The sequence below is a fragment of the Notolepis coatsorum genome (assembly GCF_963971535.1).
Source record: "Notolepis coatsorum genome assembly, chromosome: 4".
Classification (NCBI taxonomy): domain Eukaryota; kingdom Metazoa; phylum Chordata; class Actinopteri; order Aulopiformes; family Paralepididae; genus Notolepis; species Notolepis coatsorum.
In genome coordinates, this window is record NC_140168.1 from 176,266,999 (window position 1) to 176,279,104 (window position 12,106).

A 12,106-nucleotide genomic window follows, 5' to 3' on the forward strand; every position below is an offset into this window, starting at 1 on the left:
AATCTCCAGCTACGCCCCTGTGAGCGCACCTTTCTACTCTAGAGAGAGCTGTCATGACCGTGATGCGCGCTTGAATGAACTGCGAGATAACTCATAACTCGTACACACACGCACTCTGTCTCTGCCATACAGTAGTTATGTTGTTTTAGCGCGACGTGGGTATATACACGGGCGAGGATGAAAAGCATGTTAGACTACTTTTAATACATAAATTAACGTTCCGTCGGGTCCCGTGTATTCTCGAGAATGATAATAATAATAATGCAGGACCTCTTCAGATTATATTATCAACGACAGACAGTGAGAAACACAACCCCCCCCTCTCGCGCTGAAGAATATGCATATTAGATCACTCAGTGATTAACACCTATGCGCCGTTTGTGTGTGCGCTCGTGCATGTACGTGACACGTTGTAGTTTCGGGGAATACAGGGATAATTAGAACTATACAATTTAGCAAGAATTAAACATATTTACAAGTCGTATTACGTTTAGCAAGTAAGGAGACATATATATTACATCTCAAAGCACTAGAAAATGTCATTTTTCTATTTTTACCGATTTCTGAAAAGCGCGACTTCCTGAGCATTTCTGAGACATTCTAAATCCCTTTGTTCTCCGCCGACGGGTTCAAACAGGCCCTTGGACTCTCAAGGGTATGCCTTTTTTTTTTATAGAAAATAATTCTGATCCAATATTTATGGCTTAAAACCAATTTCCGACAATTAGTTACACTTTAAATAAAAGAAATGTCTTGATTCAGAAATGTTTTATCATGGATGAACAAAACCTTCAATATCAAATTGGTTGATTTGAATTTCAATGACTTTTTAAGCACCTTGTTAAAAGATTTGCTGTTTTCAAGGAATTCCAGGCCTTGACTTTTTTTTGTCAACTTTTTTTTTGTATCTTGGCACTTCAAGGACCTTGTGCGAACCCTGACACACACACACAAACGGTAAACTCCAGTGTTCCCGGTACCTTCTCTCTGATCTCCAGGGCTCTCTTGCAGAGCGGCTCCGCCTCCTTGTACTTGCCCCTCTTGCCGTAGAGCACGGCCAGGTTGTTGAGGGTGGCGGCCACGGCCGGGTGGTCCTTCCCCAGGGTCTTCTCCCGGATGGCCAGGGCGTCGTTCAGGAGGTGGGCTGCCTCCTTGTACTTGTTCTGATCCCTGAGGCACAACAAGGGCAGCGGGATCAACGCACTCGTTTTGGCAAAGTGCATATTGTGTTGGAAACATACCTACCATACCATATGTACTAGGGGTGTAACGGTACACAAAAACCACGGTTCGGTACGTACCTACGTCACAGGTTTTCGGTACAGTGGGGCAAAGTTTTCGTTTATTTATTTGGCTTTCCATGTTCCACTCAGGGGTGATGGAGTAACTGTTAAGTAGGGCTGTCAATGAATATTCTATATTCAAATTAATAATAGAATAATAATAATCAAATTAATAAAAAAAAGAAAAATAAATATATATATATATATATATATATATATATATATTAGATTGTAGGCGTGGGCCTGAATGCGCTGCATGACGGATAGGAGACAAGCGACGTCATTGAACTAACTGAATACAACAACAACCGCGACCACCATCCCTCAGGGCAAAATATGTTATTATTGAATAGAGAAAGTAGCGTCATGAAGGTCCCTAATGGTAAATACTATTTCCTGTTTAATGCCAAGGAAAATATATCAATTCATGTTTATCACACCTTGTTTGGAGGCGCGTTGCTGCGTATGAATGTCCGTTCTATATGCCACAAACTATCATTAATTTGATTTCCGAGAGACAGCCCCTTCTCAAGCTAGCACCAATCCTCCTCACGCACTGAGAGAGAGAGGGTCTGTGTGTGTGTGTGTACGTGTGTGCGTTCGCCACACTATGAGGCTATGCTAAATTACAGGTAATCTCTCAAAATAATAATAATTCATTTATTTTGTATAGTGTCACAGATTGACTCAATCGTGAAAGTTGTAAAAGATACTTAAAGATATGAGATGAAACACTTTTGAAGGTATTTATTATAAAAAGTTAACAAGCACTGTAATATAAAAAGTGAATAAGCAAAGTATTTATACAAGGTGAATATAGCAAGGTACAATTGAAATCTAGATTGTTACAACCGGCCGGTCGAGTATATAAAAGAAAGAAAAAACAGTCAAGTCATTGTGCAGTCTCGTCCGTGGAGTCCAGTCAGTCCGTTCAGTCCAGTCAAAGCAGAGAAGTGAAGAAGAAGCCCTGTGGTTTCTCTGTCAGGGTGTTTTATTGGCCTCCTAGTCCAGTGTGTATGTGTCTTTGTCCTGCGTGCACGTTGTGTGTCTGTGTGTATTGGTCAGCCTGTATGTCCGCCGTGCATGAGTGCGTGGAACGCACATTTACGTGCAAGTTTGTGTGTGTGTGTCTCTATGATAACGATCTGTGATTAATGGAGACTGGAATATGTGACCAGTGTTTGACCTGGTCGTATATTAGTTGGCTTGTGGCATTTTGTCATAATGAGTTGAATTTATTTGATCCGGGGGTCTGGTGGGATCTTCTCACCAAAGGAGTCACTGTGTGCGCGTTGAGAGCGAGGGTGTATGTGTGTATGTGTGTGTGTGGGGGAGATGTGTGCGTGTGTGTAGGTTTGTGTGTGTGTGTGAGAGTGTGGGGGTGTGGATGTGTATGTGTGTGTGTGCTTGTCCTATGTGTAAGTGTGTGTGTATGGCCTGCACCAAGCAGGTCACTGATAAGGATCTGTGAGTGGTCTGGCTGGAGAGAGACGTCCTATTAGGAGGATACAGACTTTGTATAGTGTAATGATGCAGGGAGAATGTCTCTGCTATTAATTTACATGATATACGTGTCATATTTCAACAATAGCGCTTTTCAATGACCCAAAGTCGCTGACAATAGGCAAAAAAACAAAGAAAACATACACAAGAACATAAAACCACGAGTAACGGATAACAAATACAGGAGTCAGTAGGGGAGAGAGTCGGGAAGTGAGTAAGGGAAACAGAGGGGGGTGGGGGGGGGGCAGGAGAGGAGAGAACGTATGGCAGGGGAAAAGGGGGTGGTAGGTTGGAGGAGGGTGGTTATGGGTAAGGAAGGTTGAATGCTAGGGAGAACAGGTAGGTTTTGAGTCTCAGTGTTGTGCGTGGGCTGAACAAACATCCGGCCCTTTGTGCAAGTTATATTTTGGGAAGAGGTGAACTTGGGAGTTTTTAATAAAATTCTGCACGCAAAAATAAAGTTCTGCACGCACGTTCCGTTGCTGGTTAACATACCATTGCATTCGTTCAGTACACAGCGCGTACTGAAACGGTTCAGTACGGATACGTGTACCGTTACACCCCTAATATCTGCACATCCCTGCATCCTTCTTCATGTCTCCTAACGGGGTGAATAGATCCTATTGCTGAATATTATGTCATATGAATTACTACGATGCAGATGTGTATTTATTTTCAACACGGATGCTTTGCTCTCCTTTTTTCCGTTTGATGTGCATTTTGACTTTACCAGGGAATCTGCACAGCAACACATTAGCCTTATAGCAAGCCATCTGAAATACCTTCCAAGATAATCCAGATAAAACCATTATTGTGTCGCATGCCGCGTTGCTCTCATTTAGTCTGGTGTTGTAAACGCAGCGCACCCTTCCTTCACAGCGGTGTGCTCCTCCAAGCCCAAACAGTAGTTTCAGCTCGGGTGAAGTGATTTTGAAATATCTTTGATAACTTGTAGAAGACGACAGAAAGGCGGCCTTTGGTCGAGAAGGTGAAACTAATTCAGTCATCGTCATACGATGTTCTCAAATCAATGAGTAAATCGTGCTTAATAATCGTTGATTTCAATATCAACTGACATGGTCCTCTCAAAACCCAACATGGTCCTCTCGAAACCCAACACGGTCCTCTCTATCCCTCCCTACCTGTAGACCAGGGCCAGGATGTTGAGCATGGTGGCCACGTCCGGGTGGTCGTGCCCCGAGGTCTTCTCCAGGTCCTCCAGCGCCTGCTTGCAGAGTGGCACGGCCACCTCGTAGCGACCCTGCGAGGCGTACTGGATCACCAGGTTGTGGAGGGTCCTCAGGCGGGCCGGGATCTCGTAGCCCCCCTGCTGGGCCGCCACCTCGCCGCTGGGCTGGGCTGCAGGCAGGGGAAGAAGACACCTGACGTCACTCTGACGTCACTCGTCTAATGGAGGGCTGTGTCGCTGACGACTGTTTGGGTAACTGAGCATTCCGTCAATCATTCTGATGCTGAATCGATCGTTAATCCGATAAAACTTTTTTTATTCAAATAATTAGGTAGGCTATAGCCTTTGAATTAGAATGACTGACATATAGTAACAAAACATTTCTCCCTCCTGTTTTTTAATATAACATTTTGAAATAAGAATAAACAAATATAATTAAAATAATTTAATTTTTTTTTATAAATATCATTTGGCTTAAGGCCTATCAGGATACTTGTAATCAGTTTAGCTGCTCAGCAGAAACAGAGCTCTGCATCACTTTAAGAGTGAGTTTAGCTGCTCAGCAGAGACATGGCTCTGCATCACTTTAAGAGTGAGTTTAGCTACTCAGCAGAGACAGAGCTCTGAATCACTTTAAGAGTGAGTTTAGCTGCGGCGGCTACGTGGCCTAGTGGGCAAGGCGCTCGGCACGAATGCGGAGAGCAAAGAAACAACGGACCAAGAGTCATCATTGTTACTCTGCGGAAGACATCAATAAGAGATGACATCATCAAAATTGCTCGCATCCAACGTGGGAAGCTGAAACATGGTGATCATTCAATATTTATCTACGAAGATCTAAGCAAAGACGCCATCGCTCGACGTCTACCATACAAGGAGGTGATGCAAAAATTGTTCAAGTCTGGCCACAGGCCAAGGCTAACATACCCGGCGCTGTTATCGATCGTGGGCAGGGACGGCCGCAGGATTGGATTACACACACCTAAAGAGGCTGAGGATTATTGGAATCGATATGGAGCAGATACCCCAAGTCAGAACGACATTGTCTGAAAACAGATAAGCCGATTCATCTCCCTCTTCCTCTGTGTATATCAGTATTAGAATGACTTTTATTGTGTTCATCAAAGTAGCAGATGATATGCAGGCCGTCTATACCAATGCGTATTGTGTATAATACGATTCGTAATACATTATAATTTCAGACCTCTGGTCTCCGGGGAGACAAGAACATATCATTGGCAATAAGATCAATCTGGAATATTCTGGGTTTATCGCTCGACTGCCCTGGGCCTCTTAGATCATTCTGGAACACAACAACAGTCTATTAGTACTAGTGTATTCTACAACCTTCTAGAATATAATGCACCATGACAACGAAGGCCTGCAATTAAACATCCGGTGTGTATCCTTAATAATACTTTAAAAATCAACCACACCTAAACGTATGAACACAACAAGGTTATTCTAACAATTTAAGTAATCACTCCACTGATGAAGAGACTGGCACATTGAAGCTCTAAAAGGCTCTGCTTTTCTATTTTATCTAATTACTTAATTCGGTTCTAGTGGCTTCTCCACGTTGAGTATTATTCTATCTCTCACTCCTTATCTTTATCTTTTTTTTTATTATTCAATTTTTTCTCTCTTTCTTTTAACTTACATTGTTCTTTTCCATTGTTCTTCACATTAAGGTGTCAATATTTCTCTACAATCTTTTCCTGTTTCCTGACTTTCCTACATGTTAGAGGGTTCAAATGAATATGTCGATGAAAGTTTATTCTCTTTTTTTTTCATTTTTCACAATATTTCATTACAGTAAGGGAAGGTGCAAGACCAAAAGCGACATTCTATTGTATTAGAATGAAAATGTTAGATCCTATGGCAATTAGCATAGGAAGATTAGGATTACAATGCTCAGTTTGGGCAATCCGGTGGACTAAGGGAGAAAGTCATACGCAGAGGATGTGTTTTTGGAACACAGGCCTGTACGACTCTCTGGGCGAGGGGAAAATAGGGGATTTTTATTTGTATATATATATGTTTTTAAGCTCGGCTCTCAACGGGACCTCATTAATTGGATGTACATCTATTGTAGCTTCGCACTCCAGAAGCATTACCAAAAACTACACAAAAACATGCATAGATTATGGCTAGTTTGAATATAATGATATGGAACACCGGTGGGATAAACAAACAACACAAACGCAAAAGCGTGCTCACACTGATGAAAAAAGAACATGTGGACGTGGCTCTACTAAGCGAAACGCACATTTTAGAGGAAGACATAGATACGTTAGCGGATAACATATACCATAATATTAGTCACTCTTCTTTTGGTACGAGAACTCGAGGTGTAGCCATAGTCGTCAGACGTAAATTAAATATCGAATTAAAAGGGGTATGGTCGGATGCTGAGGGGCGTATAACTATAGCTAGGATTGTACATTATAACAGGAAAATAGCGTTGGCAGCGGTATATGCCCCAAATTTGTACGAAGTGGGTTTCTTCACTTCACTAACCGTTGAAATGTTAAACCATCCCGAGTACTCATTTATAATAGGTGCGGATTTTAATGCCATTTGGAATCCAAGGATGGACAAATCTTACCTGGCCTTTTCCAGCGAACAAAAAAATTCATCTAAAGCATTAAAAGATTGGTCAAAGACTACAGGGGTAATTGATTTATGGCGTTCACTTAATCCCACGACCCGAAAGTACTCCTGTCGATCGGCGAGACACAACACATTATCCAGAATTGATTACGTCTTTGCATCCCCGAGACTATTTGATAAATATGAAGTGGAAATGATACCCAATGCACTTTCAGATCACTGTTATTTAATCCTAAAAGCAACATTTGGTATACTATCTTCCCGGGCCCCAAGATGGCGTTTTAATACTATGCTGCTTAACAACAAGGAATTCATTACACAACTCAAAGAAGCTCTCACAGTATTCCTACGGGATAATGCAAACGCGGTGCAAGACCCCAGAATAATATGGATGTCGGTAAAGGGTATGATCAAGGATTTCACGGATAGATTTTCCTCCATATTGCGCAAAAATCAATGCACAAAACTGTCTGAAATAGAAACGCTTTACTCAACGTTATTTAATTCTTTAAAATACAACAACTCAACTAGACTAGAAAATCAAGTTAACATTCTAAAAACAGAGATCAATGCAATATACAGACAAAAATCGGAAATGCAAATACGCAGCACAAGACAACAGCAGTATTTCCAAGGTTCTAAACCTAGTCACCTATTAGCCATGCGATTAAGAATGAATGCAAAATGTGCAGATATAACTGCCATTAGAAAACAACAAGTACTTGTAACGGACCCCAAAATAATAAACGATACATTCAAAGAATTCTACTCCGACTTGTATAATTCAGAAACGACCTTTGATCAAAACAAATTGGACACATATCTTAATCAAATTATTCTCCCTAAACTTTCGGAGGACGACGCTAAACAGTTAGAAGCACCGATCACATTAGAAGAACTCAAGAAGGCCATATCCGGAATGAAAAATGGTAAGGCTCCGGGAAGAGACGGTATCCCATCAGAAATGTACCTTTCTTGTTGGGACATATTTGGACCCTTATTACTAAATATGATCTTATACTCAGTCAAGGAGGGGAGCTTCCATAAACACCACAATATCGCACTCATTTCAGTCCTTCTCAAAAAAGACAAAGACCCCACCGAGTGCGGTAGTTACAGACCTTTAAACCTCCTCAGAACCGATGTCAAACTGTACTCTAAGGTATTAGCCATCAGATTGCAAAAGCATATGACGTCTTTAGTTCATCCGGACCAAACTGGCTTCATAAGAGGTCGCCTGATCAATGATAACATAAGACGAATACTGCACGTACTAGATGCAGACAAAGAGGACACCACACCTAAGGCGATGCTATCCCTGGATGCTATGAAAGCATTTGACAGGCTGGAATGGTCGTTTCTATGGGCAGTATTAGAAAGGATGGGGTTAGGAAAAGGATTCATTGATATGATTAAAGTATTATACAAGGACCCATCGGCCATGATTACAACAGGCACATTCATCTCCGAAATCTTTCCGGTATAACGCTCAGCCAGACAGGGTTGCCCTCTTAGTCCCGGACTATTCGATCTATCATTAGAGCCTTTAGCACAATATATAAGACAATCCCAATACATAGAACCAATCGTAATCAAGGGCACACAACATAAAATTAGTTTATATGCGGACGACGTAATATTGTTCATGCAAAACCCCAACACCACATTGCCGCATCTACTCAAGTTGATAGAGAACTTTGGTGATTTATCGGGATTTAAAATAAATTGGCCGAAGTCGGCTTTCCTTCCTCTTAACATCCATGCAAAAAAAGACACAACCCTCCCAGGTGCGATACCCATGGTAAAACATTTTAGATGCTTGGGTGTGGAAATATTTCCCACCATAAGACAAACGGTGAAGCACAATTACACAAAAATACAGAACAAAATCAAAGACGACCTGGACAGGTGGGCAAAACTTAAAAACTCAGTACAGGCAAGGGTATCAATAGTTAAGATGGATGTATTACCAAGAATCAACTTCATCAGCTCAATGCTACCGTTACCCCCTCCAGAGGGCTACTGGAAAAGATTACACTCCTCCACATACAAATTTATTTGGAATAACAAACCACCTCGCATAAAAAGATCCACCGCACAGAGAAATAAAGCAGACGGTGGCATGGCAGTTCCAGATTTTTTACAATATTTTAAGGCTTTCACATTAAGACCATTGACAATATGGTTTGATCCCCAGGCTTTGGTATCTTGGAGAGAATTAGAAGAAAACATAGTAGCCCCACAGAGACTGAAGGACATAGCACACACTAAACTTTCAATCAAGCACTGTGAGCGGAAATTTGGCCCCATAATTACCCATGCAATCAGAACATGGCGGGAAACACAAAAAAAATATCCTAACCCTCAAAAATGGCATAATCACACTCCCATATTCAATAACAATTAGGGGTGGGACGATACATCGATCCAGATCGATACATCGATGTAATTATCAACGATCGAATCGGATCGATGCGATGTAATGAGATCGATTCATATCGATACTCTTATTTTGAAAATCCTGTGGCGAGTCTCATAACTGATTGTGTTAAATGGGCATATGATATCATCTCATATCGATCGCAGGCACCTGAATCTAATCGTATCGTATTGTATCGTGAGAGACTTTGTGATATCGGCAAATATCGTATCGTTGTCCAAAGAATCGATATCGTATCGTATCATGATGCAACTGGTGATTCCCACCCCTAATAACAATGCACTCTTAATGGGAAAACGTCCTATAAGATTCCCTATATGGGAAGAGCAAGGCATACACTCATTAGGGGATATTTTTAATAACCAGGGCTTCTGTAGTTATGGAGAAATATGCACAAAGTTTAACCTCACCGAGTCCACATGGCTTTTTTACATACAGTTATGCCTATGTTTGAAGTCTCACGGTGTTCCATTACACATACCAGTTGAACACCACAGATACCACAAATTTTTCTATGAAAGAGAAACATTGGGAGGTTTTGTATCAGGTTTTTATTATCAATTACTAACGTCCTCGTATGAAACCCTTCAACTAGACACTGTCTGGAGGAGGGATATTCCAGACCTGGAAAGTGACTTTGATTGGCAAGAAGCATGGGCAAATGTCCGTCTTACATCAAGGAACCCGGACCATCAACAAATCAATCTTAACTATATTCACAGGACATACTTGACTCCTATAAGACTGAACAGAATGGGCCTGAAACAGGACTCAAAATGCTCCCAATGTACAAATGGAGACGAAGGGACATTTATGCACATGTATTGGGACTGCCCACCAGTTAAGGCATTCTGGAAAGATGTGACCCATCAATTATCAAAACTCGTATCTTGGAATATACCAGTACACCCCTCTTTTTTTTTTATTATTGCAAAACAAAAATTATTAAAAGTCAGTACTCAACACATAATGCATAATGAAATTAACAGTCAAGGTGGTTAAAATTACATGCAAGTACAAAAACAAGACAAAAAAAAAGTCTATAATAACATTTTAGCCGTATACAGTGTATATCCAGCGAAATTAACAATTATATAAATGTTATATAGGACATACCCCTAATACCTATTTTCTAAAACCCTACACACATATGCTCTAGCTCGAACCCCCCCCCTCCCGGACCCCTCCTTGGATAGTACCTCCATTATCCCTCACTCCTAACCAGACACTACCATTATAAGCTAGCTTTTATTCTCTCCACCACTTCTACCCACATTGACATTTTGGATTCGTTGAGACCCAGAATTCTTGCTGTAGATATTTCTTGATATATCACATCGAGATATGTAAGAGACCAAACTTTCCGGCACATTTTTTCCGGTTGAAACCAGCGTGATGCGATCAGTTTTTTAGCTACTGTGATACCCGATAAGACCAATCTCTTTAGCTGTGGATTTACTGCAAACTCAAAAACATCATTTAAAAGCAATACAGAGGGGTGTACTGGTATATTCCAAGATACGAGTTTTGATAATTGATGGGTCACATCTTTCCAGAATGCCTTAACTGGTGGGCAGTCCCAATACATGTGCATAAATGTCCCTTCGTCTCCATTTGTACATTGGGAGCATTTTGAGTCCTGTTTCAGGCCCATTCTGTTCAGTCTTATAGGAGTCAAGTATGTCCTGTGAATATAGTTAAGATTGATTTGTTGATGGTCCGGGTTCCTTGATGTAAGACGGACATTTGCCCATACTTCTTGCCAATCAAAGTCACTTTCCAGGTCTGGAATATCCCTCCTCCAGACAGTGTCTAGTTGAAGGGTTTCATACGAGGACGTTAGTAATTGATAATAAAAACCTGATACAAAACCTCCCAATGTTTCTCTTTCATAGAAACATTTGTGGTATCTGTGGTGTTCAACTGGTATGTGTAATGGAACACCGTGAGACCTCAAACATAGGCGTAACTGTATGTAAAAAAGCCATGTGGACTCGGTGAGGTTAAACTTTGTGCATATTTCTCCATAACTACAGAAGCCCTGGTTATTAAAAATATCCCCTAATGAGTGTATGCCTTGCTCTTCCCATATAGGGAATCTTATATGTGAATATGAATCTTATATTATACCAGTTAAGGCATTCTGGAAAGATGTGACCCATCAATTATCAAAACTCGTATCTTGGAATATACCAGTACACCCCTCTGTATTGCTTTTAAATTATGTTTTTGAGTTTGCAGTAAATCCACAGCTAAAGAGATTGGTCTTATCGGGTATCACAGTAGCTAAAAAAACTGATCGCATCACGCTGGTTTCAACCGGAAAAAATGTGCCGGAAAGTTTGGTCTCTTACATATCTCGATGTGATATATCAAGAAATATCTACAGCAAGAATTCTGGGTCTCAACAAATCCAAAATGTCAATGTGGGTAGAAGTGGTGGAGAGAATAAAAGCTAGCTTATAATGGTAGTGTCTGGTTAGGAGTGAGGGATAATGGAGGTACTATCCAAGGAGGGGTCCGGGAGGGGGGGGTTCGAGCTGGAGCATATGTGTGTAGGGTTTTAGAAAATAGGTATTAGGGGTATGTCCTATATAAACATTTATATAATTGTTAATTTCGCTGGATATACACTGTATACGGTTAAAATGTTATTATAGACTTTTTTTTTGTCTTGTTTCTGTACTTGCATGTAATTTTAACCACCTTGACTGTTAGTTTCATTATGCATTATGTGTTGAGTACTGACTTTTAATAATTTTTGTTTTGCAATAATAAAAAAAATATAAAAAAAAATTAAAATGGGAGAAAAAGTGGATCAAAAAAAATAGTGAGTTTAGCTGCTCAGCAGAGACATGGCTCTGCATCACTTTAAGAGTGAGTTTAGCTGCTCAGCAGAGACAGAGCTCTGAATCACTTTAAGAGTGAGTTTAGCTGCTCAGCAGAGACAGAGCTCTGAATCACTTTAAGAGTGAGTTTAGCTGCTCAGCAGAGACAGAGCTCTGAATCACTTTAAGAGTGAGTTTAGCTGCTCAGCAGAGACATGGCTCTGCATCACTTTAAGAGTGAGTTTAGCTG

At 40.8% G+C, this 12,106-nt stretch overlaps 1 protein-coding gene across 1 annotated transcript in view; it reads right to left on the reverse strand.

Moving 5' to 3' along the window:
- klc2 (kinesin light chain 2) overlaps positions 1-12,106 on the reverse strand; it is a gene marked incomplete at its 5' end in the record, with an annotated part of 57,785 nt that overhangs the window by 35,336 nt on the left and 10,343 nt on the right. Inside the window, 2 exons of the mRNA XM_084313098.1 lie at positions 981-1,170; positions 3,929-4,145. Of these exons, the coding sequence (XP_084169224.1) occupies positions 981-1,170; positions 3,929-4,145 (407 nt within the window). The remainder of the gene's footprint in view (positions 1-980; positions 1,171-3,928; positions 4,146-12,106) is intronic.